We start from the raw sequence: 27290 nt of genomic DNA on the forward strand, positions 1-27290 counted from the left end.
CATAGTTCCAATAATGATAATCACAGCGTTTACGATATGCCAGGAACTGTGCTAAGCACTTTACTTTTTATCCCATTAAATCCTCCCAATACATTATTATTATCATCATTATTATTTTACAGAGGAGAACACTGATACTTAGTGTAGGGGAGGAAAAACTTTCCTTTACCCTCTTTTTTTTTTTTTTTATAATATACTATTTCTTTTTAATGATGAGAATTTTTAAGATCTACTCATTCTCTTAGCAACTTTCAAGTATAAAATACAGTATTAACCATAATCACCATTCTGTACATTCGTTTCTCAGAACTTATTCATCTTACAAGTGGAAGTTTGTGCTCTTTAACCAATATCACCGCTTTGCCCCCACACCCCTGGTAACCACCATTTTAATCTCTGTTCCTATGACTTAAGCATTTTTAGATTCCACATATAAATGAGATCATGCAGTATTTCTCTTTCTCTGTCTTTTTTCATTTAATTTAGTGCCCTCAAGTTCCATTCATATTATCACAAATGGCAGGATGTCCTTCTTCACATGGCTGAATAGTATTCAGTTGTGTGTGTGTGTGTGTGTGTGTGTGTATATATATATAAAATCACCTTCTTTATCCATTCATCCACTGACAGACACTTAGGTTGTTTCCATATCTTGGGTGTTGTGAATAATGCTGCAGTGAACATGGTGATGCAGATATCTCCTTGAGATCCTGTTTTTATTTTCCTTGGATATATACCCAGAAGTGGGATTGCTAGATCATATGGTAGTTCTATTTTTAATTTTTGAGGAACCTTCATACTGTTTTCCATAGTGGCTGTACCAATATTTACATCCTCACCAACAATGCCCAAGGGTTCTCTTTTTCCCATATCCTTGCCAGTACTTGTTATTTCTTGTCTTTTTGACGGCAGCCATTCTAATTGATGTGAGGTGATATCTCACAGTGGTTTTTTTTTTTTTAACATCTTTATTGGAGTATAATTGCTTTACAATGGTATGTTAGTTTCAGCTTCACAACAAAATGAATCAGTTATATATATACATATATTCCCATATCTCTTCCCGCTTGCGTCTCCCTCCCTCCCACCCTCCCTATCCCACCCCTCCAGGCGGTCACAAAGCACCGAGCTGATCTCCCTGTGCTATGCGGCTGCTTCCCACTAGCTATCTACCTTACGTTTGGTATGTTCAGTGTCTGGGATCTGCAAGTTAAACTGACAAAAGACAGATTAACAGGAGAAAAAAAACAGAGTTTACACATGCAGTGCATAGGCACATGAGAATTCAGTGATGAATAACTCATAGGGGGTGGTTAAAATTTTGTGTTTATATACCTAACTTAGTAGGTGTTGATGAAAAATTAATTAATAGTCAATCTAAAGAAGAAATAGAGTTTTTTTCCGAGCCAACCTGAGGATTATAACCCTGGAGACAGTCTTTCAGAAAACTCTGAGGGCTGCTCCCCTAGTTGGAAGTCGAAAGCACATTTATATACATTTTTGAGACAAAGGATCGTTCATCAAAGTGACACACTGACATTTTACATAACGTTAACCAGAGATACAAAGTCCAGACCTACATGTAGGAAGGGAGCAGCAGGTCACATGACCCCTTACAGGATTAAGAAAAGAATGTTATCTTCTAAGGAGTTACATTGCTGGCGTCAGAAGAAGGGGAAAAAATGATCTTTATGGTTGAGCAGACATTCCTGCCTTTGAGGAGATCTGGTTAATGTATAATGTAGATGCATATTGCACATTAGGAAGAGCCCTGTCAGGAAGGGCATCTGCTATGCTTAAATTCTCTTGTCCTGCCTTAGAAAACATATATTTTATTTCATCATAGGTGATGGGGAAGGAGAGAAAGGGCACTTATGGGAGTGACTTTTTGTAAAGATAAATGTTTTTTTAGGAGAGTAGATAGGAGATATGATAGCCTTGAGACAATGTCTGTTTGGGTGTGGTGCCCACTTCTCAAGTCCAAGAAGATTAAAGTTGTTCTCAAGGAGGAGTTTTATGACAGTTGAGTTCTTTTGGGAGAGTCAGCTTTAGGCAGATAAGAGATTTCAGAAACTCAAAATAATTCTTGTGCCACAATGGCATATCCTAATCCCCTTCATTAGGAAGGTTTAATAATGTGCCCAAGGACATACAACTAATAAGTATAATTAAATAACTTGTTCAAAAAACGCTTAAAAACAAATTTGAGTATGGGGATAAATTATTTTTACTTGCACTTGCAAGAGTGTCCAGTTATTAGAGAATTGGCTCGTGTACAAAAATGTAGGCACATATTTAAAGGCAAAAATCACAAGGTCAGATGATAGCTCAATTGTTATCAGACAGTTGATGGGTCTGCTTTGTTGCATTTGGGTCAATTTTGATAAAAGCGAGACAGTTCTTTCAATTAAAAAGAACAAAAGGGCGGGACTTCCCTGGCAGTCCAGTGGTTAGGACCAGGCAGCTCCCAATGCAGGGGGCACCGGTTGCGGAACTAAGATCATCTCGCATGAAAAGTGGCGTGACCAAAAACAAAAAACAAAAACACCACCAAACAATAGAAAAGAAAATCCACGTTTGTTTCTCAGGGCTTACAGTCTGTTTCTCTTGGCTTATCTGGTTTATCTTATCTTGTAGGAATGTAAGGCCTTTTTTTGGACTATGGAATGAAAGTTTCAGAAAAAACCATTTCAGCTGCACTATAGAGAATGGGATAGAGGAAGGCAGGATTGCAGAGAGACCAGTAGCAGGAATTCAAGCAAGCAATCATAAGGCAGAGGCAGGAGGGATGGAGAGAAGCAGATCGATTTTAAAACTATCACTGGGATAGAATACAGAAGCTGGTTAAAAACAATAATCCTTGATTTCCCTGGTGGCGCAGTGGTTAAGAATCTGCCTGCCAATACAGGGGACACGGGTTCGAGCCCTGGTCCGCGAAGATCACACATGCCGCAGAGCAACTAAGCGTGTGCGCCACAACTACTGAGCCTGCGAGCCACAACTACTGAAGCGCCCCGTGCCTAGAGCCCCTGCTCTGCAACAAGAGAAACCACCGCAATGAGAAGCCCGCGCACGGCAACAAAGAGTAGCCCCCCGCTCGCCGCAACGAGAGAAAGCCCATGCGCAGCAACAAGACCCAAGGCAGCCAAAAATAATGTGGCTTGATTGCTCATCCATTAAAAAAAAAAATCCTTAGACAAATTGATTTTTCAACCGGGGGTGGGGAGTGGGGAGTGGGGGGTGGGCGGCATGCGGGATCTTAGTTCTCTGACCAAGGATGCAACCGCGCCTCCTGCAGTGCAAGCGTGTAGTCTTAACCACTGGACTGCCAGAGAAGTCCTTAGACAAACTGATCTTGAACATCTATTAAGAATTATTACTAGCAAGAGAATCAGTGAGTGTTATTGAAAGGAGAAGTTACAGTTGAAAAACAAAAAGGATTGTACGTGTAGGAAAATTATTATAAAAGGGATGACATATTATGATTTAATTCCAGTTGAATATAAGCGTCATTAAGGGCTTGTGCTGTCTATTTTGCTCACCGCTCTATGCCCAGTGCCTAGAAGTGTGATTGACACGAAGCAGATGATCCACGGCTTCAGAGTGGATTTTTTAGAAATCAGTATTTGACATTCCCTTATTTCCCAAATGAGGTCAGGGCGCCGGCTGATTTCGCACTTCCTGTCCCTTTAAGAAGCCCAGGTAAGGGAGAGAAAGTGCTGCCGGGAAGGAGGGCGGAGCAGGAGGGCGGGGCGGGGACGCAGGGCGGGGGTGGGGGTGCTGGGTGTTGGGGCCCGGTTCTGGGGGGGAGGTGGGACCCAGCGTGCAGTTGTAAAGAAGGCGCGAAAAGAGGCGCAAAGGCGAGTGACAGACCTGCCCTGTGCTTAGCTTCCCGGGACGGTGTTAGCACAGCCAGGTAAGGAGAAAAGGAGGACTGTGCCTGCCCCTTTAAGACTGACTCCCGTCCTCCTTCGAGGGAAGTTACGTGATAACACTTTGTAACTTGCCCCTTTAAACCTGTCTTCTCACCGTACCAGTTAATCCAGGTACCAAGTGTCCACCGCATAATCACATATTCATAACGGATGCTTCATTGGTGCTGGCGTGGGCGGGGCATCATCGGTCTGCATGACAGGGTGTCCAAAATCAATCATCTTGTATTTGCTCTGCTGTCTTTTCAAACCTTAGGCTCGTGAGATTCAAGGGCTGACCCAATCCTTCCCTACACGATTAGTCCAATGAGGTCAGGCCGTTAGAGACCCGTAGATTACAAGGAATAAACGTGGGCTGCACCCACTTAAGGTCTGTCCTTGGTTCACAGACAGACATTTTGCCCCTCCTCGTGTCTTGGTATTTTAACTAACTGCCCACGTTTAAAAGTGGGAGTTTATGGGTAAATAGCTGGATTGTTTTGAGAAATTGAAAGATCTGGCCACGTGTCCCCTGGCTGGGGACTGTTTTGAAATAGTTTCCAGTTTGCCACAGCCCTTCTGTGATCTAACAACCAGCCTGCATCACTCATTTATCACCAGTCTGGCCCTGGGTAGGCATTTGAGTTTGGGGCCCCTACTCTAAGTACTTGGGTGGATGTAAGACTATTTATATATTTATGCAGAACAGATCAGAGGTCCCAAACAACTGGGTGTATAATTTGTGCTTAAACTGCTCTTCCTCATTCTTATTTTTATCAAGGTGTCTTTCTATTAAGTCCAGGTTTGGTAAAGATGACTCATCAGAGGTATTTACAGAAAGAGATTTGGAAGTTGGTATTCTTTTATTACAATTAAATCCATAGTTTTTTGTTTGTTTTGTTTTTGTTTGTTTTTAGGAAAACACCTGAATCTTGATTACATTGATGTTTTATGCTAGGACTATCTTTATTGAGCAGTCAGTATAATTCGTATATCTCTAACCACAGTTACAATTTGGCAATCTGCACAATCTTGGCTAGACTTCATCAAGGCAAGAACTGTGTTTGCCCTGATAATTGCTCTATTCCATCACTAGAATCTAAGCTTCCTGAAGATGGGGACTTTGGTAATTTTGTTCACAGTTGCCAAGCACAGTGCCTGCTTAAAGGGAAGTGATTTATTAAATGAATGAAAGAACTTTAAAGGTATACCTTATTTTATGTAAAAGGCGTGTTCCTGAGGATTCTCTCAAAATCAGATGCTTGTATATTTGTTGTTATAAGTTACTACAAAGGATTCTGTTGTGGAAAGGCATCTTTTAGAAGATTGGATTTTCCTAAATTAATGCACCAACGCTTTCACCTAAAATGAACTTGCACTTGTGCAGCATCTGCTACAGAGCTAACACTAACATTTTCTTACTATGCAATAGGATTTGGAAGTGTTGGTGAGCCTTGGAGTTTTCAGTATTATTTATGTTTTTAGAGGTCCAGAGATTCCAGTTGAGATCAGTTTGGCAGCCAGACCCTTATTCTTTCCCCAGGAAGGAGGAGGAGGAGCAGCTGTTATTAAGAGCAGCACCAACAAACCTGTGCTTTGGGACAGGACCGATGGCCTTGAGCCCAGGTTGGAGAGCGTTTACATCATTTGCCATGAACCGCTGTGGTGTCCTTCGGAAGGCTGTGAGAAGCAGCGGTTTTCCTTTGTTTCCCTGGGGCCACTGCCCCTGGAGGGAAACCGGAAGCTTTTTGGACCCTGAGATGAAAGCTTTCCTGGAGGAGAACACTGAAGTCACCAACCGTGGTAGCCTCACCCCTGAAATCCAGTTGCGGCTTTTGACCCCCAGATGCAAGTTCTGGTGGGAGAGAGCTGACCTGTGGCCCCACAGTGATCCTTACTGGGCAGTCTACTGGCCAGGAGGCCAAGCCCTGTCTAGGTACGGCCGTAAGTGAAGTGGGAACCTTTAGGGCTCCGCATATCCTTACTCTTTTCAGCCCCTTCCAATGCCTTGTTCTCCCTGCTCCTCACAGAAAACCAGAGTAAAACCCTAAATTCTTTTCTTAATTTAGAGCAGTTTAGGAAAAGTTTTGGGTTGCTTTGTTGCATAGCTTTACCTTCTGCTCCAAGCTTATCAAGGTGTTTCCCGATATATAGCTCTCTCCCCAAGAGAAATCCTAGGTCAGCTATCAAGACCCTAGGTAGCTGGTCATGATCCAGAAATCTCACACTGTTCTCAGGTTCATGGTTCATGATGCATGGTCCGTGCAGAGTTCCTCAGTGGAGCTTAAAGCCCCAGTCCTTCAGGTCGCCTGGTTTAATCCTGTAAATATTGCTCCTTAAACCTTACACTTCCTCCATCACTGCCTCTTCCCAGGCTCCCAAAGGATGAGGGATGTGAGTGATTGGGACATTACTCAGGTGAACTCTGGAGTTGCACCTGCATTAAAATTATTTTTTAAAAAATATTTATTTGGCTGCGCTCGGTCTTAGTTGTGGCATACGGGCTCTTAGTTGCGGCACTGCCTCTGCATTTTTAAGGTTCCCCCTTTCTAACTCCCCGTACTGCAAAGGTCTTCTTTAGGACATTTTCTCACACATTCACACAGTGCTTTTTATTAAAACAGCCACTGAAACAAAGGCAAGAACTTATAGCATTTTAATCTAGTCTTTGCTCTTAGACTGGTAAATGATTTAATCTTTTTATGCCTTGAGGTTACAAAACTGAAAGGAAAAGGATAAGGACTTCTCTTTCACAGGAATGGTATGGTCTAGCAGAATTCAGGTTGTATATAGTTTTAAATGCAAAATAAATAAATGCAAACATAGAGCTTTTGGAGAATCCTAAGTTCTGGAAAGCTTTCCAATATCTAACAAGTCCAATATTCTGGCTGTTGTGTTGCCAAATTTTCAAGCTTTATTTACTTATATCATTAAAAAGAATACATTTTAAGTGATATCTATGCAAGTTGTTGTTTATCAACTCCAAATATAAGTGCCATCGAATTCCTTAAGAGACTTGTCTGAATCAGAGGTCACAAATAGGTGATCCACAGATGCATTTTCTTTGGCCTTTACTTGTAAACTTAAAAAAAAAAATCAGTTGCTAACATTTAAAACTTGAGGGATTGCATGTAAAAATTTATTTCGATTTGAAAAAAAAGAATCTCTGGGGAATTCCCAGGTCCACTGGTTAGGACTCGGTGCTTTCACTGCCTGGCCTGAGTTCAATCCCTGGTCGGGGAACTAAGACGGCACAAGCCACGAGGCAAGGCAAAAAAAAAAAAAAAAAAAAAGAATATCTGATAACACTGGATTTAAATCTCTGATAACACCCCATTTCTGTGGGGCAACAATTAGCTTAAGATGGGTAACAGCTGCCCCTTTAGACAGGGTACTACATCCCCACCTTGCCGTAGTTCCTTAGTCTTTTTTTGGCTTGCTGGATCTTAGTTCCCTGATGGGCCCTCAGCAGTGAAAGCGTTGAATGCTATCCACTGGACCGCCAGGGAATTCCCTCTGCTCTTCTTTATTATTACAATACTAAGGTCAAGTGTCAGTTGACATTTATTATTTCAGTGTTTTCCCATTCATCTTCACTTGCTTGGTAATTACTTAGCCCAGGTCCAAATTCTTTGGTTGAACTGGACTTTGATTGTACCTTACCAGAGAGGTCATTATAAAACAGTTCAAGCAGTAGGTAAAACCACTCTCTGTTGAACAATGAAAAGGAGACTGTGAATTTTGCATCTAGCTTACTGAGTCCTGACTTTAGCAGTATTTTGTCAGTCTGTGTTTTTGGTGCTTAGTAGTTTCTGGATCACAGTAAGTGCTCACTACTTCTAAAAAGTTGACTTGAAGAGCATGATTAGTCAGTTGTATGGAACTGCTCTTCACACCTGCCAAAGAGAAAGACCAAAATGACTAGGTCCTCTCTCTGCCACCTCTGCCCAGCTCTTAAGATTGACATTTTATCTCATTCTGGTCAGGCCAAACTTGCCAATGTTGGACCAAATTCTTCTGCTAAGTTTCACTATTTCTTTGTCCAGTCAATCCAAAGAAAAATTTTTGTACACCTCTTATTGACCTTCTTCTATCTTAGATAATGTTTTCCCTTTTCTTTCTAATTTAGGTATCTTTTGGATAATCCTGACGTTGTCAGAGGAAAATCTGTGTTAGATATTGGGAGTGGATGTGGAGCTACAGCTATCGCTGCTAAGATGAGTGGAGCTTTAACGATCTTGGCCAATGACATAGACCCTAGTAAGAATTTCACATTTTAAAATAGTTGAAGCTCATCTTTTTTTCTTCCAGGATAAATATCTACAGATGCCTCAACCCATCATAGCCTAGCCCATTTCCATGTGAATCTTATAATCTGATATTGTGAACTTACTCAGTGGGACATTATCTGTGGGAATCCTGTGAGGCCTGAGTTGATGGTGCATTTTTCACAGGAGGACTTCTATTTGTGTCTGGCAGATATACCAAAGTGATACCAACCTGGGAGCACTTAACTGTTGGTCATTGCTGGGCTAGGCATTTCCTGAAATATGTAGGTAGTGTTTATTTGACCAAAACCCAAGTGAAGATAGGCCAGTGTCTTTGAGGGAGATTTTATTCCATTCGAACCCAAGTTGAGACAGGTAAGGTTTAATTTTATCTGATTTTCTTCTAGTCTTCCCTTTCACTGAGGATCTAGCCCTTGAGGAGCTTTATTGTGTATGGGGTCTCAGGTCCAACTTGTCATCCTGCTGCACAAGGCTTGTAGATCAGCAAATGTTCCTTAAAACCTCAACATTTCCAGGTGTTTGGTATTGTTTTATTTTCAGGATATTCATATATTTGAGAATTGCAGGAAATAGCTTATATTGGCATACACTTTAGGCTTCTTTACCTAAAAAAACAACTTTCAACAGAATGGGAAAAAAAACATATTGTTGGAGATTTTCTAGATTATTTAAATTAATTAATAGGGAATTAAAACAACTTAGCATATACCAATTCACTATGTGCTTTTTTAAAGTTGCAGGAATGGCTATTACACTAAACTGTGAGTTGAACCAACTGAATCCTTTTCCCATTTTAACCAAAAACATGCTGGATTTGGAACAAGATAAGTGGGACCTTGTTGTGCTTGGAGATATGTTCTATGATGAAGACCTTGCAGACAGTCTACATCAATGGCTGAAAAATTGCTTTTGGGTCTACAGAACTCGAGTACTGATTGGTGACCCTGGGCGACCCCAGTTCAGTGGACATAGCATTCAGCATCAACTGCACAAAGTAGCAGAATATTCACTTCCAGAGCCCACTAGGCAGGAGAACAACGGACTGACAACAAGCACGGTGTGGGAATTTCAGCCTTGAGCTGTTGAAGTACCTCCAATATGGATATAGCTATGTTTGGGTTTAACCCTAAAGACTGTCCAGTTCAAAGAAGGAAATTTGTGTTAAATGGCAAATCTTGTTTCCAAAATATGAAGGTTGAAGTTTTGTCACCCTTTGTCATGTAACTTGTTCTGCAGTAAGCCAAATATAGAAATCTCTATCTGTAATTTTTTTCTAGTTTTACTGCTATAGGAATATAATTATAGAAGGCAATATCCACATGTAATTCAAGTAGCTGAGAGGAATTAGATATTTTAGCAGAGTCTCTTTCTATAGTTGAGGACAACTGTGATGTATCTTTGAATTAAACAAAATAAAAAATACAGAAGAATACTATATTTAAAAAAAATTGTCTGTTAAGATCAGAGATGCAGTTGGTATGGTACAGAATACAGTAAGTCCCCTACATACGAACCTTCAAGTTGTGAACTTTCGAAGATATTAAAGCGCCCCTGTATGCCAGCTGTTGTACTGTACTACCGTACTTTTCAAGGTACTCTACTGTAAGATTAAAAATGTTTTATTTTGTGTATGTTTTTTATGATTATTTGTGTGAAAAGTATTATAAACCTATTACAGTAGAGTACTGTATAGTTGATTGTGTTAGTTGGGTACCTAGGCTAACTTTGTTGGACCTACGAACCCACTCTCGTAATGGAACTCGTTCATATGTAGGGGACTTACTGTACATGGGCTTCGGAGTGAGGCCACTCTGTCACTTTCTAGTTGGGATTTTGGGCTAGTTAAGCTCTCTGAGCTTCCATTTCTTCACCTATAAAATAGTAATAAAATTTAATAAACTGCACCTCAAAGGGTTATTATAATAAAGTATAAAGTGTGTAATATAGGATAAGTACATAATAGGGCATCAATTAAGAAACACAGATAAAGATTTTAGAATTTCCTACATACTCAGTACTGTGATAGCCTCTTTATGGTTTACTAAGGTCAGTTAGAAATTGGTTATGCCACCACTACATGCCCCAGCTTGTCAGGATCTTATATATCAATAAGAACATTAGGACATAAATGAAAAACAATGTGAAGAATGTGTATAGTATACACTATGTAAAAAAGATGTATGTATATACCTACATATGAATGTATGTGTAAAGAATGCGTATTTACTTGTAGTAGATATAGAATATCCCTGGAAAGAAACTGGTAACAGTGGTTGTCTTCTGAGAGGGTACCAGGTGGCTGGTGGATGAGGGTGGTAGGGAGACCTAGTTCTTACTTTTGGGTCTTGTAATTTCGTACCGATTACCTGTATTATATTTCCTATTCTCCAATTTAAAACAAAACGTGACCACGATATATGTTACAGGTATAAAACGCAGCCTTGCGAATGTACCGTTGACGCTTGTACAACCTGGGCGTTAGGGGTGCTGACTACCCCACCCACCCCCTGGAGTTGAAAATCTATGTATAACTTTACAGTCCGCATCCAAGTTTCTGCATCCGGGGATGGATCGTGTAGTACTGTAGTATTTATTGAAACAAACCAAACAAAAACACATATAAGTGCAGTTCAAACCCGTGTTGTTCAAGGGTCAGCTGTACTCTCGTGTTCTCATATACTAATTAGGAATTGTTTATGACACTTGCATTTTATGTTTTCTAACAATACACACCGCCAGTGGGATTAGGATACCAGGGAGACATGATCAGAGCTACAGTCATTCAAAAGAAATGTAGAGAAAGCAGTTAAGGGCAGGTTGTTGCTTAGGCAGGAAAACAGTATCATTAGGTGGGAGTTTTGGAGCTGGGTCACAGAGGATCTTGTGATCCTTGAACTCTGGAAGTCAGAGTTTATTACAACCCAATGAATCAACTCTTGTTGTATCCAATTTCCATTGGTCTACTGGGGCTTAATTATAAACTCAAAATTTTGATTCAGCATTGGTTAAAATCAATGGAAATGATAGGCTACAGTGGCATTGGATGGCATTTGAGAGGAAAGAGTTTTGTTGACATATTCTTTGAAAATTCAGGATAGTCTGCTGGGTATTGTCCTTCTCAGCAAGATAAGACAGAGAAAATTAAAGGAAATTATACTCTGGAGCACTGTTGGAAATCAGCTTGAAGAGGCCAAGAGTAGATTTAATTTTAAATATCTACATGGGACTTCCCCGGTGGTCCAGTGGTTGACAATCTGCCTTCCAATCCCTGGTTGAGGAACTAGGATCCCATATGCCGCAGGGCAGCTAAGCCCACGCATCACAACTAGAGAGAAGCCCAAGAGCCACAATGAAAAGCCTGAGCGCCGCAACAAAAGATCCCGCGTGCCGCAACTAAGACCCAACACAGCCAGAAATAAATATCTACAACACTGTTTCTGTTATCCTTTCTTAAGTATTTATGAGGAGGGTACAAGAAGGTCTTTGAGACGTCCAAATATTGCTTAAAATATTTTTAAATTGCCCATATATATAACAGTGATCCTTGAAATGACTTCATAGCATAACAAACATGTTTGTATTAAGACTGTTCACGTTTAAAGAGATTGATATAGTTGAATTAATTTCTACCATATTTATAACTGTTCCCTATTCGTTGCCTTTGTTGTTTCTTTTTTGTGTTCTACTTTTTCTGCCTTTTCTGGTTTTATCTTTTTTTTGTGTGCTGCGTCACATGGCTTGTGGGATCTTAGTTCCCTGACTAGGAATCACACCCCAGGCCCTCGGCGGTGAGAGCACAGAGTCCTTAACCACTGGATCACCAGGGAATTCCCCCTTTTCTGGTTTTAATTGAGGATTTTATGTGATTCCATCTTCTCTCCTCCCTTAGGATGTCAGTTATATTTATTAAAAAAATTTTTTTAGCAGTTGCCCTAGAGTTTGCAGTGTATATTTACAACTAATACAAGTCCATTTTGAAATAAACACTGTACTGCTTCATGATTTTCAGTTTGTTCAGCTTTTACCTTGTGAGGACAGGAGTGATGACATCTAATCTCTGTACGTCACAGACCAGAAACTTGAAGTGTGGGTATTACTTTTATTTATTTTCTTGTCTATTCATTCAACAAATATTTGGGTGCTTATTATGTACCAGACACTGTTCTAGGTATTGGAGATACAGCAGTGAAAAAAAGAGAAATAATTTGTCTTCATGAAGCTTATATACTAGGGTCGGGAGACAGATAACAAATAAAAAATAAAACATGTCAGATGGTGACAGGTGGAAAGGGGAAAAATAGAGTCTAGAGTGACAGGTAAGGGTGACAGGGATAGGTAGGATAGGGATGGGAGATCCAAATTTTAAACAGAGTGCCGAGAAACAGCTAAGGTAAATAGCAGTATAAAAAAAGAAGGTCAAGCTGCAAGCTGCTTTAGGATGATGAGTCCTTTATAGACCCTACAAACCTGATACCTTAGATCTTGAAACTAGTTTCCCCCAAAGCGGAAAAAGCTATTGACTTGGTTAGGTGTTCCATATTAAATCTTACTGAATTTGTCTTCAGAAAAATTTCATAGATGGAACAGGCCTTACCCATTTTACACATATATACATATGTACCACCTTTGCAGTGGCAATATATGTTATCTACGCTATAAACATATCACATTTATAAAGTAGTTAGTAGTAAGGACAAGGAGTGGAGTTGAATATGTAAACCCTTCCTTCTAAACATATACAAGAAATCTACCATACCACACTTTCCCTGTTATTCACTATATCACAGTTAAAATAGGAAATCTTTAAGAAAAGTCCCACTGAGACAGGCTCATGGCACAGGGAATATGCTGAATTTGGGGGTAGTTTAAGCACAGTATACGTCAGAGAATTTTGTGATTATAGAGAGTAATACATTTCATTTGAAAACTAAGACCTGTGTGTTTATTTCACAATGTGAAACCAGTAGAGCTTCAGGATACAACCTCTGTGATGACATTTCGTGTTTACTCATTCTTACACATTCTTGACTGCAGTCTTTAAGGATGAAGGTTTGTAGATGAATAGCATGTATCTGGGAAAAGTAGCCATACTCAGTAACATTCACATGCTGAATGGCTAAGGTATATGATGTCCTGGATTATGACATTAGACTATTATATTTCTTTGTTTCATTGAAATAATAAATTCTGTGAAGAAGTTACAGGCCTGATGTTCAGCTTTGCTTTCTGGCCAGTGGACATTTAAATAATTTGGAAGGTAGCAGCCAAAAAATAGCTAGGTAGGTAATTAATGCTTTTAGAAATACCTTTACTTAGAATTCTCCTAATGTTTATCCATATTGGTAAATTTCTCTTACAGCAGCTCAAATATCTAGGTGGGAGAAGGAAATTTCCAGGGAAAACAGGTAATTTAAAACTTTGCTATTAAAGAAACAAACACAATACCCTCCCCAAATACATCAGAGGGCATGCTAGGATTGTCATTTCAAGAACAATCACTCCTCAAACAAACTTAGAAATAACAGCACTATTAAAATGTTTAAGAGCCTGGTTAACTTCAAAGCATAAATCATATTATTGGAAAGCCAATCTCTAGATCGTTGTTTCCTGGGAAAGTTGTATGAAGATCATAGCTTTGATAAGCTTCAATAAGCATCAATAGACAGTCCACGTCACTTGCTTTAGTTTGTTTGGGCCTACTAATTGCTCCAAGACTTCTCGTGAATGATCTACAAAAGAAAACAATGACAACATATTAATTCACAGTAATCAAAGATATTGAATGTGTCCTCATGTATAAACTGGGGATGACGATAACTATTATATCTCATAGGGTTATTTAAAGGATTAAATGAGATGATATATAAAGCATACTATAAGCTAAAAATACATTTAATTAGTGGTAACCATCACTGTTATTAGCTGCAGTAAACATATCATAGTAATACTTCTAAAAAACAGGTATTTACTGTTTTCTCTGTAATTTCATCTTAATTTCACCAACCAGAGAGTAATAGGGTTAAAGTTTCTCAGGGTCCTGGCAGGAAGTAGATGACACACTAAACTGGGGTGCTTGAACAGGTTTTAACTACAAAGGAGTGATTAAAGAAAACATGATTAAAGAAAGCCAACAGGTATGGTAAAACACCTTGGGAAGCTGCAACATGCCCATGAGGGTTAGGGGACAGAGTAGTTACTAAAACAGGACAACTTGACCTGTAGTTGAACATTTTTCCATGTCATATAATATTTATAAAACATGATTTTAAATAGATAACTATTACATGAATTCCTTGTAATTTAACCAATCTGTATGACTGGACATTTAGATGGTTTTCAATTATTCACAATATATAGCAGTGATTTTAATATAGTTTACATATCTTTTGCAAAGTCAGTTTTATAGTATCTTTTAATGCTTTTAATGTTTTAATGCAAAAATACTGCTAAAATTTTATTACTTTAAAAATTATTCAGGAGTTTAATAAACTTGTTCCATAGATACAACCTATGTTGTGTGTATAACATATCTCTAACCTAGTCTTGGGAAATTTCTAGTTTAGTCGTTCTCAGACTTAAAGATTTCGTAGACCACTAGGAAAAAAAGCAGGCCCAACACATGGTTACTAAGTTTTATTTTAAGTAAAACAAAAATAAGCCAAAACATTAAAGATTTAGTGCAAGAAAGAGAACTAGAGAGTGTTTGGAAACAAGAAGTTATAGTTGTGAAAACAAAGGTTTACTTCAGCAGCTAATTTTTTTAGAAGCAGCTAAAAATATAACAAATGCAGTTTTCATTGTCATAAAAAATATCAGTTATTATAGAGGAAGTCTGTTGTTACAGGAGATCTAGATTAAGGACAGGTTTCAAATAGGTTGAAAGTAAAAGGATGGAGAAAGATACATCATGCAGACAGCAACTGTCACAAAGCTGTAGTGGTTATACTAATAGAAAAGGGAGGAACACTTTCCACCTTATTCTATGAGGTCAGTATTACCTTGACACCAAAGCCAGACAAAAACATCACATACACAGAAAACAACAGACCAATATTTCTTATGAACATGTACTCAAAAATCCTCAATAAAACACAAGCGAACCCAATCTAGCAACACAGAAAGGGTTACATGCCATGATCAACTGGGATTTACCCCAGGAATGCAAGGTTAGTTTAACATCTGGAAATCAATTAATGTAGTACACTGTATTAGTTTCCTCTTGCTGCTGTAACAAATAACCACAACCTTAATGGCTTAAAACAACACAAATTTATTACTGTACAGTTTTGAAGGTCAGAATTTCAAAATGGGCCTTCCTGGGCTAAAAGCAGGTATTAGGAGCTTAGCGTTCTTTTTGGAGGCTCTAGGGGAGAATCCACCTCCCTGACTCTTCCAGCTTCTAAAGGCTGCCACAGTCCTTGAATTCCTCCATGTTCAAAGTAAGCAACATTGGACAAAGTCTTTCTTATGCTGCCATCTCTATGGTTCTCCTTCTGTCTCCCTCTTCTACTTTTCAAGACCCTTATGATTACATTGGGCCCACCTGGGTAATCCAGGATAATCTCCCTATTTTAAGGTCAATATACTTGTAGGTTCTGAGCATTAGAACATGGACATCTTTGGGTGGGGTCATATTTCTGCCTATGGCACCCATATTAATAGAATAAAGGACAAAAACGACATGATCATTTCAACAGACACAGAAAAGGCATTTGATAAAATCCAACATTCATGATAAAAACATTCAACAAACCAGAAACAGAAAGGAACTTCCTCAACCTGATAAAGGGCATCTATGAAAAACCCACCACTAACATCATCCTTAATGGTGACAGACTAAATAATTTCCCCCTAAGATCAGGAACAAAGATAAGGATTTCCCTGGGGCTTCCCTGGTGGCACAGTGGTTAAGAGTCCACCTGCCGATGCAGGGGACATGGGTTTGCGTCCCGGTCCGGGAAGATCCCACATGCCGCGGAGCGGCTGGGCCCGTGAGCCATGGCCGCTGAGCCTGCGCGTCCGGAGCCTGTGTTCCGCAATGGAAGAGGCCACAACAGTGAGAGGCCCGCGTACCGCCAAAAAAAAAAAAAAAAAAAAAAAGATAAGGATTTCTCCTTTTGCCACTTTTATGCAACACTGCACTGGAGGTTCTAGCCATGGAAATTAGGGAAGAAAAAGAAAAGGCATTCATGTTGGAGAGGAAAAAGTAAAACTCTTTATTTGTAGTTAGGTAATACGGTACTAAGGAATCCACTAAAAATTAGAACTAATAAATGAGTTCAGCAAGGTTGCAGGGCACAAGATCAATATACAAAAATCAATTTATTTCTACACAATGAACAATCCAAAAATTAAAAGCAGCTCTTTGCCCTTTTCCTGTTTGCCCATTTGGATTCCCCTCTAACCTTAAAAGAAACTAATTATAGGAATGAGATCACTAAGCAATTGAAACTAACTCCTGACTTATGCTCTCCTGAACGCACATCATGCCTTGTCTAACCTGTTGATTCTTTTCCTAGATAAAAAGAAGTAAGAATGAAGAATTAAGCAGTTAAAAAAGTGACTTGCTTTCTACCCCCAACAGCTCCCTTAGCAATCCTACAGGCAGACCATGCAGGCAAGGTTTTCTTCTCTCTGAAGAAAGAGTCAGCCAGTCTGCACTCAATGGAGAATGATGCAAAACCCAACCTCATGCCTCAATGATTCAATGAGATTCTTTCCCCCATTTTTCCATTTAAAAACTCTCATGGCTGAGCAGAATCTTCGGAGTTGGTCTCTGGACATGAGTTTACCATCTCCCCAGATTGCCATCTTTTCTTTTTCTTTCTTCTTCTTATTTTTGGTCACATCGTGTGGCTTGCAGGATCTTAGTTCCCCGAGCAGAGATTGAACCCGGATCCTTGGCAGTGAAAGCACAGAGTCCTAACCACAGGACCACCAGGGAATCACCCTGTCTTTTCTGAATAAAGCACCTTTTTTTTTCTTTTCTTAATGGTGATATCTTTTTATTTTTTCTATTATTTATTTTTGGCTGCGTTGGGTCTTTGTTGCTGCAGGCGGGCTTTCTCTAGTTGCGGTGAGAGGGGGCTACTCTTCCTTGGGGTGTGCGGGCTTTTCATAGAGGTGGCTTCTCTTTGTTGCAGAGCACAGGCTCTAGGTGCATGGGCTTCAGCAGTTGTGGCTCGCGGACCCTAGAGCACAGGCTCAGTAGTTGTGGCGCACGGGCTTAGTTGCTCCACGGCATGTGGGATCTTCCCGGACCAGGGCTCGAACCCATGTCCTCTGCATTGGCAGGCAGATTCTTCTTTTTTTTTTTTTTTTGCGGTACGTGGGCCTCTCACTGTTGTGGCGCACAGGCTCCGGACGCGCAGGCTCAGCGGCCATGGCTCACGGGCCCAGCCACTCCGCGGCATGTGGGATCTTCCTGGACCGGGGCACGAACCCGTGTCCCCTGCATCGGCAGGCGGACTCTCAACCACTACGCCACCAGGGAAGCCCGGCAGGCAGATTCTTAGCCACTGTGCCACCAGGGAAGTCCCAAAGCACCTTTCTTTTCTACTGACACTTGCCTCTTGAATTATTGGCATATTAGTGGCAAGCAGCCAAACCTGGGTTCCGTTACAAAATGAAATTAAGAAAATAATTTCATCTACATTACCATCAAAAAGAATAAAATAGGGCTTCCCTGGTGGCGCAGTGGTTGGGAGTCCACCTGCTGATGCAGGCGACACGGGTTCGTGCCCTGGCCCGGGAAGATCCCACATGCAGCGGAGTGGCTGGGCCCGTGAGCCACGGCCGCTGAGCCTGCATGTCCGGAGCCTGTGCTCCACAACGGGAGAGGCCACAACAGTGGGAGGCCCGCGTACCGAAAAATAAAATAAAATAAAATAAAATAAAATACTTAGGAATACGTTTAACAAAAGAAATGAAAAACTTATACTCTGAAAACTACAAAACATTGTTGAAAGAAATCAAAGAAGATCTAATAAATGGAAAGATGTCCATGTTCATAGATCAGAAGACTTAGTATTAAGATGGCAGTACTCCCCAAACTGACTGCAGATTCAATGCAATCCCTAGCAAAATTCCAGCAAACTTTTTAAAAAGAAATTGACAAAATGATTCTAACATTTACATAGGAATTCAAGGGACCCAGAAGAGCCAACACAGTTTTGAAAAAGAACAAAATTGGAAACGTGTACTTCCCAATTTCACTTTAGCTGGTGTTTCTAAGACTATTTTGGCATTTTTACTAGTTATGAATATATTATCAAATATTATATGTAAATATTTGTTTTCTGACTATATTTGTCACTCTTCTGTAGGAATTTATTATTGTACATAAATAGAAAAACACTTTTCCCTCTAGTTGTTAAGCATACAGTATATTTTTATGTAATTTTAAAAACTGGATGCTAGAGGGCAGTATTACATTACTCAAAGTCTCCTCAGGCAGCTTTTCTTTTCCCCATAAAAGTATACAGTATTTAGAGCAGTGAGTCAATAGTAGGAATATTCGATGCCTGTAAGTTTATTATGCTATAGGGAGAAACTGTGGGGTCTCTAAGTATTTCACATCTCTTGCCAGAATACTCTGTAGAAATTGTGGAGGAGGAAAAATAATTTTCTCTTTACCCTTCTGAGTTCTTGGCTGAGATCCCCTGTGACCAAAGACAGATACAAGAGAAAAACAAACAGAAGTTTATCAACAAGTATACTTCATGTATACATGGGAGATACCCAGGAAAAATGAGTGAACTCCCTGAGAGGGCCCAAGCCACCACCTTAAATACCACCTTCAGCTAAAGACAAAAGAAAGATTTTGGTGTTGTGGAGAGACCGGTTATGGGAAGTTACCAGGAAAAGCACAGTAAACAAGGGTAATGAAACCGGGCAGGACCCTGCTGGGCCCTCCTGGGTACAAGCGCCTCCATGTCTCCCACTTCCTGTTTTCAGAATAAGCTTTCGTCTCCTAGGCCTTCCCCAAGTTCCAAAGAGCAGACTCAAACAGTTAATGATTAGAGAAGTAGAAAATGTAGAAACAAAGAAAGCAGGCAAGCAAGAAAAGTAATAATAGCTTGAACAATGGAGTCACACCTAGTTCCTCCTGAAGGGATAGAGATAACAATCTGACATATCTTTGAGTTGTTCTGCAGAAACTAGGACCCGCCCCCCCAACCAGGTGAAGGATGTTGACTACATGCTGACCACCAGCACACAGACCCCAGACTGACTGGAACCAGGAGATTGATGATTAAGATTCCCAGAACATCACCCTGTTATTTCACCACCAACCAATCAGAAAAATGTCCACGAGCTGATCACACACCCTGTGACCCTCATCCCTAACGTTGCCTTCAAAACCCTTGACTGAAAGCCATCAGGGAGTTCCAGTCTTGTGAGCATCAGCTGTCCTTTCTCCTTGCTTGCACCCTGCACCACAACCCGGTGTCAGTAGATTGGCTTTGCTGCACATGGAGCAAGGAGACCTGATTTTGGTTTGGTAACAGTAAGATTCACTATACAGATTTAAGTCAGTGCCTTCTCCACTGAATATGATTCTGATTTAGAGTCACCCTTCCCTTCTTAGTACAGAGAGGGAGACACTTTACAAATGGAGATTTCCTTTATAAATGTATATTTTCCTTACAAAAGGGTGACTTCTACTGCTTTCAGAGCTCCTCCAGTGTCTGCGAAAAATTAGCTTAAAATAATCCTTATGCTAAAGAGGCATATTTTGGGGTGGCTTATTCTGCCACTCACCAAAACACAGACTCTCAGGACTGAAAGACTCTAAAGGTCGTTTATACCAATCACACTACTGATGCTTGATGTCACTCTCCTACTTCCTTCCCTTTTCTACTAATAGTGAAACCACTTGACACCAAAGGCTTAGGAAATTGCTCTACTGGGGAAAGAAGTAGAAACTGTGGATTAGGTGATTTAGGTTTTTACTTCCAGTTCTACTATTAACTATTTCTAAGATTTGGGGCAAGCCACCTAAATTCATTGTATCTCTGTTCCCTTATTTTTAAAACAAGGGAGTTGTGTAGACGACTTCTAAGGAACCTTTTACCATCTTTCTAAAAATCTCTGACTAATGTAGTTGGAGACCACTTTTTGAAAGAGGTTCATTACGGGAGGTTTTGGAGCCCCAAGAAAAAGAAGAAACTGGGAAATATAAGTTAACAAACTAAGTTTTTCAAATGATCAAGGAAAATGTAATTTAGACATTTTTATAGAATACACAGTGAAAAAAGTGAGGCTGGACACGTTTTTACAAACAATGATCAAGGTTCTAATGCGTCACTACAGTGTATGGCATAAAGAAGTTTCGTAATTCTGGATTAGTAATGTATGAATAAATAATGATAAGGAAAGAGAATAATATAGGATTTAGAAAATAAAATATATGAAATTTAAAAAGTAGTTGTCCTTGAAGCAAGGAATCAGCTTTAATTACAGGGAAACTCTGAAGCAAACCACTTGTCTCTTTGTGGTAAATCTTGACATATTTATTATCCAGGAATCTAAGTAAAGAACTTGCTTGTAAAGTAATCAAGCTGATCCTTGAATCAAACAAATCCTCTGATATCACTAAAATTTGAGTCGATTAAATCAAAGTGGCAGATTTCCTGTTGGGTTTTCCTGCCTTTCAATGTAAACATAAGGACTCTAGTGCTAATTGCTTTATTGCCCTTCTAAAACCTAAACTTAGATGCCTGTGATTACTGTGAAACACGTCTAGATAATGATAGAAACTGAAATGCATGTCCATTGTAGGAGATTAATAAAACTGTGTGAGTTGAAATTACTGAAAATCATTGCAGACATAATTTAAATTAAAATAATTTAATACATTTAAAAATTATTTTGTTTCCATAATGTCTGTGATCTACAGTATTTTAAATAGCAGCTTAGGTTTTTGGTCTCTTCTGCAGAAATAAAATCAGAGTGCTTCTAACAGTTTCAAGACTTAATTTATAATGTGGAGTTTTGCTTACAGTCTGATTGTAATGTTAAGAAATTTTATAAAAACTTACAGTGGAGAAGATAAACCTATTAATTCAGGGAATCTGATGAGTAACTACAGTTGACACTGCCAATTTGGGGGTCAGGTTGCTTTGAGGATAACATAACACTAGAATTGCACAAACATATGATATACATACATTCTTTTTATAGAATATGTATCATTATTGTCTTATCTAGTCAGATGTGAGCAATCACATGAATACGTAAGAGGAAACATATAAGGTGTCATGAAAGAAGAAAGAACATTTATTTATCAGGCAAAAAAAAAGCATTTGTCTTCTCTGGAAAAAAGAGAAATTAACAAATAAATATAAGGTGAGGGCTTCCCTGGTGGTGCAGTGGTTGAGAGTCCGCCTGCCGATGCAGGGGACACGGGTTCGTGCCCTGGTCCGGGAAGGTCCCACATGCCGCGGAGCGGCTGAGCCCGTGAGCCATGGCCGCTGAGCCTGCGCGTCCGGAGCCTGTGCTCCGCAACGGGAGAGGCCACAACAGTGAGAGGCCCGCGTACCGCAAAAACAAAAACAAAAACAAAAAAAAACCATATATATATATATATATATATATATATGGTGAATATATTAGCCCACTTTATTTTCATTCAATGATGGTAGCAAAAGACCTTCCCCCTTACTGCCTAAAAGAAGTATAGATCAAGTTATCGCCAGAGGTTGTCTGCAAAAATATGGGCTAGGCGTGGTGGTGGAAACTCAGCAGGGCCTAGAGATGAGAGTACCTTTATGGCGCAAACTGCGCTGCATGGCCCAACAAATATTTGTTTACCAAACATTTGCTTTTTCATCTTTCATGTGAATTGCCTTCCTCCCTTTTGAAGTCCCAAACCTCTACCCCCAACATCTTCTTTAGCTGCTGAAAATGTTATTTAAGGTGAGGGTTTCAGCCATTTTGGTGAGTTACTCAGTTCTCCTGGGTCTCTTCCATGTATACATGTTATTAAACTTTTGTTTGATTTTCGCCTCTTAATCTGCCTCCTATCAATTTAATTCTTAGACCAGCCGGAAGAACCTAAAAGGGTAGAGGAAAACGTCTAACTCCCTGGCACTTAGATAAAAAAAGTTAAGTTTCTTAGCAATAGTATTTCTCAGAGCCTTTGAGAAATTAATATTCATTATAGTGGCATGTTGCATTTCCCAAACATTTGGACATATAAACATATTTTGTTTTATGCTTTATCCCTTGATGTCTTCTAGAACACCATACCATATAACTGTAGTTAGTGAGATCAAGGGATTGTGGGGCAGATCAAGGAAAAAGATACGACCACAAGGTGGCAGTAGCACACAACGAGCTTTAATTGGGCAGCACTTTGATAGGTTTGCATGGAAGGGGAGTCCCTCACAACAGAACTTCCCCTTACTCAGAAAGGGAGTAAGGTAAGGGAATTCCCAGAAGACTGAGCTGAGGAGGGGGTTATGTAGCTGTTGCTCAGCAGCAAGACAGTTGGTAAATTCAGTATTCTGAGCCATTATGTGGAAAGATTTAGTGGGATTAAGTTTTCCTAGTATCTATAATCATACCAGGTAGGCATTTCTCTTGAATTCACCAACTGATAATACATCTTTGGTTTCCAGTGATCTCAGTAATTAAATAATTTATCTCAAAAGCCTTCTGCTTTAAAAATCAGACTAATGACTGCAACATATTTCCCAGACTTCAAAATTCATATTTGTTAGTCATTTCTATATTGATACAGGCACCTTTAAGCATTTTATTATTGGCCTTGTTGTACTCAAATTTTAAGTTTTTGGTTGTATCTTCTAAAGATTTCATTACCTATAGGGTCTCTGATGATTGTTTTAAGCAGTTTGCCTAAGGATAAGTTTTTCTGGTTGACTGTGTGTATAGTTTGTCTTCACTTCTATTGAAAGTAGAGGGAAAATGCCAATTAACTATTTCCAAATTGTAACCAGAAAGATAATCAAGATAAAATTAGCAAAGGCTGAGTTTATAACATGTTATGTAGCCAAGTTATCCTGAGACAAATATAACAGAACATTAACTATTTCAGCTAAGGTTCCAGGATTAGAGGTACCAGCTACTCTCTCATTCCAAAATGAGATACCAGACTTGTACATGATTTGCAAATGCTTGGCTGAAAACTCATTTTGGAATCCGTGGTGCCTCATCCATTCAAAGATATAAAAGTGTTAAAGTGGGAAGCGACGGAAAACTGGACATTGAAGAAAGGATTTTTTTAAAGACAGTTATGATTTGAGTTGTCGAAAGAGGGTTGCAGGTGCTTGCTCTTGCCTTCAAGCCTAGTGAGAGGGGGCTCTAAGGAGATCAGTTGGAGAATCTGATTTGTCCCTTGGAGCTTGGGAGACACATTACACTAATATCAGACCTGAGAAAACTAAAAAGCAAAAGGCTATGGTAAGAGTCCATGTGGCTAAAGAGAGGACTGAAGTTGGGAAATAACCTGCACTCTTACTGTCTAAAGTATTGTGTTTCCTGTGGACAGATGTGGGCTGGCATGGGTTGCCTTGTAGTTTGCTCATGAAAGCAACTTGGATGGTCTAGGAAACCTCAACAGAAAGAGACTGAAGGTGTACCGCCAGCTGCCTGGGTGCAGAGGAAGAAAATGCTAGCTACTAGCCAGAAGAGACACATTTGCTTGAATCGAGAGAACTGTAGATGTAGAAGATATATGCAGTGATGAGAGGAGTGGCGGAAAGTGGACCCTGAAGAAGATCAGAAGTGCCCCACTTTTGAGAGAGCACGGATCAGGATGAGCTCCCCACAGGCCCTCAGTGCTGCCGCTAGATCACAGCCGTAGTAGTCAAGTTAGACTTTCCTTTCCCGTCCCTTCCCTTCTGCTCACTGCAGTCCCACCCTGTACTGACACTGGTGGGGTCAGAAACCATGGTGGGCAAGCTGGGAAAGGAAGAAGAGAAGCGCGAGGTGGTAAAACAGAGTAACCACGTCCCCTTACCCACAGCAGCGCTTCCACCTACAGCAAACTTGAGCTGACTGGAGGAGCAAAAAGCTTTAATTTGAACTTGTTTGGAGTATTACGTGGGTCTAAGACGTTTTAATTGCTGAAATGAGAGGGTTTCAGTGATATGAAATGACAAGACTTTTAACTACCTGAGAATGATAAGAAAAGTCAGTGGCACATGTCGGAGATTTTCATTTGGCTTTGGGAAATATTAGGCCCTTTGGATTAAACCTGTAATTAATACAGTGTGAGGAAGATGGAATCACTTTGTGAGTACCACTCTCTTGTTCAATGTATTGATTAAACGTACATATAGCTCAGTGAGTAGATTTACATACTTTTACTTGGTATTCTGAAAAGACCTATCATCCAAAATTGCTGTTATTACATTTCACATACTGTGGTCTCCTCCACCTTACAATAATAGCCTACTTGTTAGAATATAATTTTCTGCCTTGTTTGATGACCAGAGAGCCTCTGCCTGCCTTCCCATAACCCCCAGAATAGTGTTCACATGTACCAATTCCCCGTACTCAGTCACATGAATTTTTCTTGTTCTAAATTATTTTCTTAAAATTATGATTACTAATTTTTAATAGGTAAAATCATTCACAAAATTCAAAAGGACAAACGGGTATATGGTGAAAGCTTTTTCCTAGTTTTGTTTCTCCACAACCTTCCCTAGAGGTACCCACTGGTAACAGTTTCTAACGTCACTTTTGGCTTTAGTGTTGAGAGATGTCTGCCAAAAATAAGATTTAGTCTTCATTATAGATGTCACTGATAACCAAATACAACCCATTACAGGCTTAGTTTAGATTGGCAGTCCAAACACAAGAAAAACCAGAAGATGTCAAAAGTACTTCTAGGGCTTCCCTAGTGGTGCAGTGGTTGACAGTCCACCTGCCAATGCAGGGGACACGGGTTCGTGCCCCGGTCCGGGAAGATCCCACATGCCGCGGAGCGGCTGGGCCCGTGAGCCACGGCCGCTGAGCCTGCGCGTCCGGAGCCTGTGCTCCACAACGGGAGAGGCCACAGCAGTGAGAGGCCCCGTACCGCAAAACAAAAACAAAAACAAACAAACAAAAAGGACTTCTAGGATAGTAACTATTAGACTGTAATTAGGAAAAAGAGCTGGAAGGGCTGGGCATAAGTACTGACTCACACATAAGATCCCGGTTATACTGTGGTATGGGACTCACTGTAGGGGTGATGTGAAAGGGGTATTATGGCTCTTATACAAGCCAAAAGGGCTGTGACTACTTTAGTGAAGTACCACATTAGCCAACTGATTCTGAATCTCAATGGCTACAGCTTGATGAGATTACAGTTAACAGGTCATTTATGGGGCTTCCCTGGTGGCGCAGTGGTTAAGAATCCGCCTGCCAATGCAGGGAACACGGGTTTGAGCCCTGGTCCAGGAAGATCCCACATGCCGCGGAGCAACTATGCCCATGCACCACAACTACTGAGCCTGTGCTCTAGAGCCCACGAGCCACAACTACTGAGCCTGCATGCCACAACTAATGAAGCCTGCGCGCCTAGAGCCCGTGCTCCACAACAAGAGAAGTCACCACAATGAGAAGCCCACACACCGCAATCAAGAGTAGCCCCCGCTCGCCACAACTAAAGAAAGCGTGTGCACATCAACAAAGACCCAACACAGACAAAAATAAATAAATAAGTAAATAAAATAAATTAGGGAAAAAAAAGCAGGTCATTTAGCATATTTGAAAGATGTAATATTATATACTTGACTTCATAAAGCATAATGTTTAATATCATGACCACTACCACTGCCACCATCATCCTCCTCAAGGCAGTTAACATTTACTGAGCATTTGCCATCACCACCATCACCATCATCATCATGACTTAACATTTACTGAGCCCTCACTATGTGCTAGGCACCATATGCAGTGTTGTCAGATAATCATCATGACCAAGTTTATGAGGTAGATACTGTCATTATACCCACTTAATGTGAGGAAACTGAATAATGGAATGGGTTAAGTAATTTACTCAAGGTCACACAGTTATTAAAAGGTGAAACCAAGATTTGAACCCAAGCAGCCTCATACTAACCTGTTACCAGGGGGCATCCATGGAAGAGTAATATACATATCTGAGGACAGCAAGTAAGGACAGCTTCTACAGCCTCATCAGTCAGATTCACACAATATCCCATATGAATCTCCTATTTAAAAATAAAGAAAGTATAATCAAAAGAAAAAATAGGACAATAATAACCGTGTGAAAAAGCTTGGGAAATACTGTACTCTGATAACAAAAAACCCAAATATCAACTTGCAAGAAAAACTCTAGAAAGGACCAGTGAAATTCTGTAGTAATTTGGAAGGTATAGTACCTTTAAGAGTTAAATGCCCAACCACTTTATAAGGCAATTTGGCAGTATCTATTAAAACTGACAGTAAGTATGCCCCAGAACCCAGCAATTCCAACTGCAGATGTCCACTATATAGAGAGAAACTCTTGTACATGTGCGTAAGGAAACAACTTATAAATATGCCAATTGCAATATTATCTGTAATAGTAAAGAAGTGGAGACTGGGTAAATAAATGGTGGTTCATTAATATATTGTAATAAGATAAAACAGTTACAATGAAAAATATCTATTTGTATTAATAGACATAAATCTTAAACATAATGTTAGTTCAGACACTTTAGAAAACACTATGGTAGCATCTTATAAAGCTAAACATGTACTCAACTATATGACCCAGCAATTTCATTCTAGGTATTTACCCCCTCAAAATGAAACCATATGTCTACACAAAGACTTGTATGCAAATGTCCATAGCAGTATTTATAATAGTCCAAAATTGGAACAACCTGGATGTCCATCAAATGGTGAATGTATGAACAAACTGTGTCATATTCCAGACTATGGAATACTACTCAGAAAAAAAAAGGAATGAAATATTAACACGTGCAACAACATGGGTGAATCTCAAAAACATTATGCCAAGTGAAAGAAGTAAAAGAAAAAAGTAAAAAACCAAAAGACAATTTACTGCATGATTCCATTCATATAAAAGTATAGAAAAGGCAAAACTATACTGACAAAATCAGTGGTT

General features: G+C 39.8%; 2 protein-coding genes across 4 annotated transcripts in view; one reads left to right on the forward strand and one right to left on the reverse strand.

Moving 5' to 3' along the window:
• Positions 1-3799: 3799 nt before the first annotated feature.
• On the forward strand, positions 3800-9608 carry ETFBKMT (electron transfer flavoprotein subunit beta lysine methyltransferase; the record flags this gene model as incomplete). Of its 3 annotated transcripts, XM_082665542.1 has the most annotated exons (4): positions 3800-3916; positions 5455-5847; positions 8041-8171; positions 8935-9608. In XM_082665542.1, 3 exons carry the CDS (start codon positions 5522-5524, stop codon positions 9276-9278), a joined length of 801 nt encoding a protein of 266 aa, XP_082521668.1. In that variant the 3' UTR covers positions 9279-9608. The 3 variants fall into 3 exon arrangements, with proteins under 3 accessions (XP_082521668.1, XP_082521669.1, XP_082521667.1); XM_082665543.1 differs by lacking the exons at positions 3800-3916; positions 5455-5847 and adding an exon at positions 4017-4046; XM_082665541.1 differs by lacking the exon at positions 3800-3916 and having other exon boundaries at positions 5387-5847.
• Positions 9609-12285: 2677 nt separating this feature from the next.
• Positions 12286-27290, reverse strand: part of AMN1 (antagonist of mitotic exit network 1 homolog) — a 64823-nt gene continuing 49818 nt past the window's right edge. Inside the window, exons 6-7 of the mRNA XM_082666469.1 lie at positions 26277-26388; positions 12286-13929 (exon numbers count right to left, since the gene is read on the reverse strand). Coding sequence (XP_082522595.1) covers positions 13856-13929; positions 26277-26388 — 186 coding nt within the window. The 3' untranslated portion in view covers positions 12286-13855. The remainder of the gene's footprint in view (positions 13930-26276; positions 26389-27290) is intronic.

The sequence above is a fragment of the Grampus griseus genome (genome assembly GCF_964374135.1).
Source record: "Grampus griseus genome assembly, chromosome: 11".
In the NCBI taxonomy this organism is placed as follows: domain Eukaryota; kingdom Metazoa; phylum Chordata; class Mammalia; order Artiodactyla; family Delphinidae; genus Grampus; species Grampus griseus.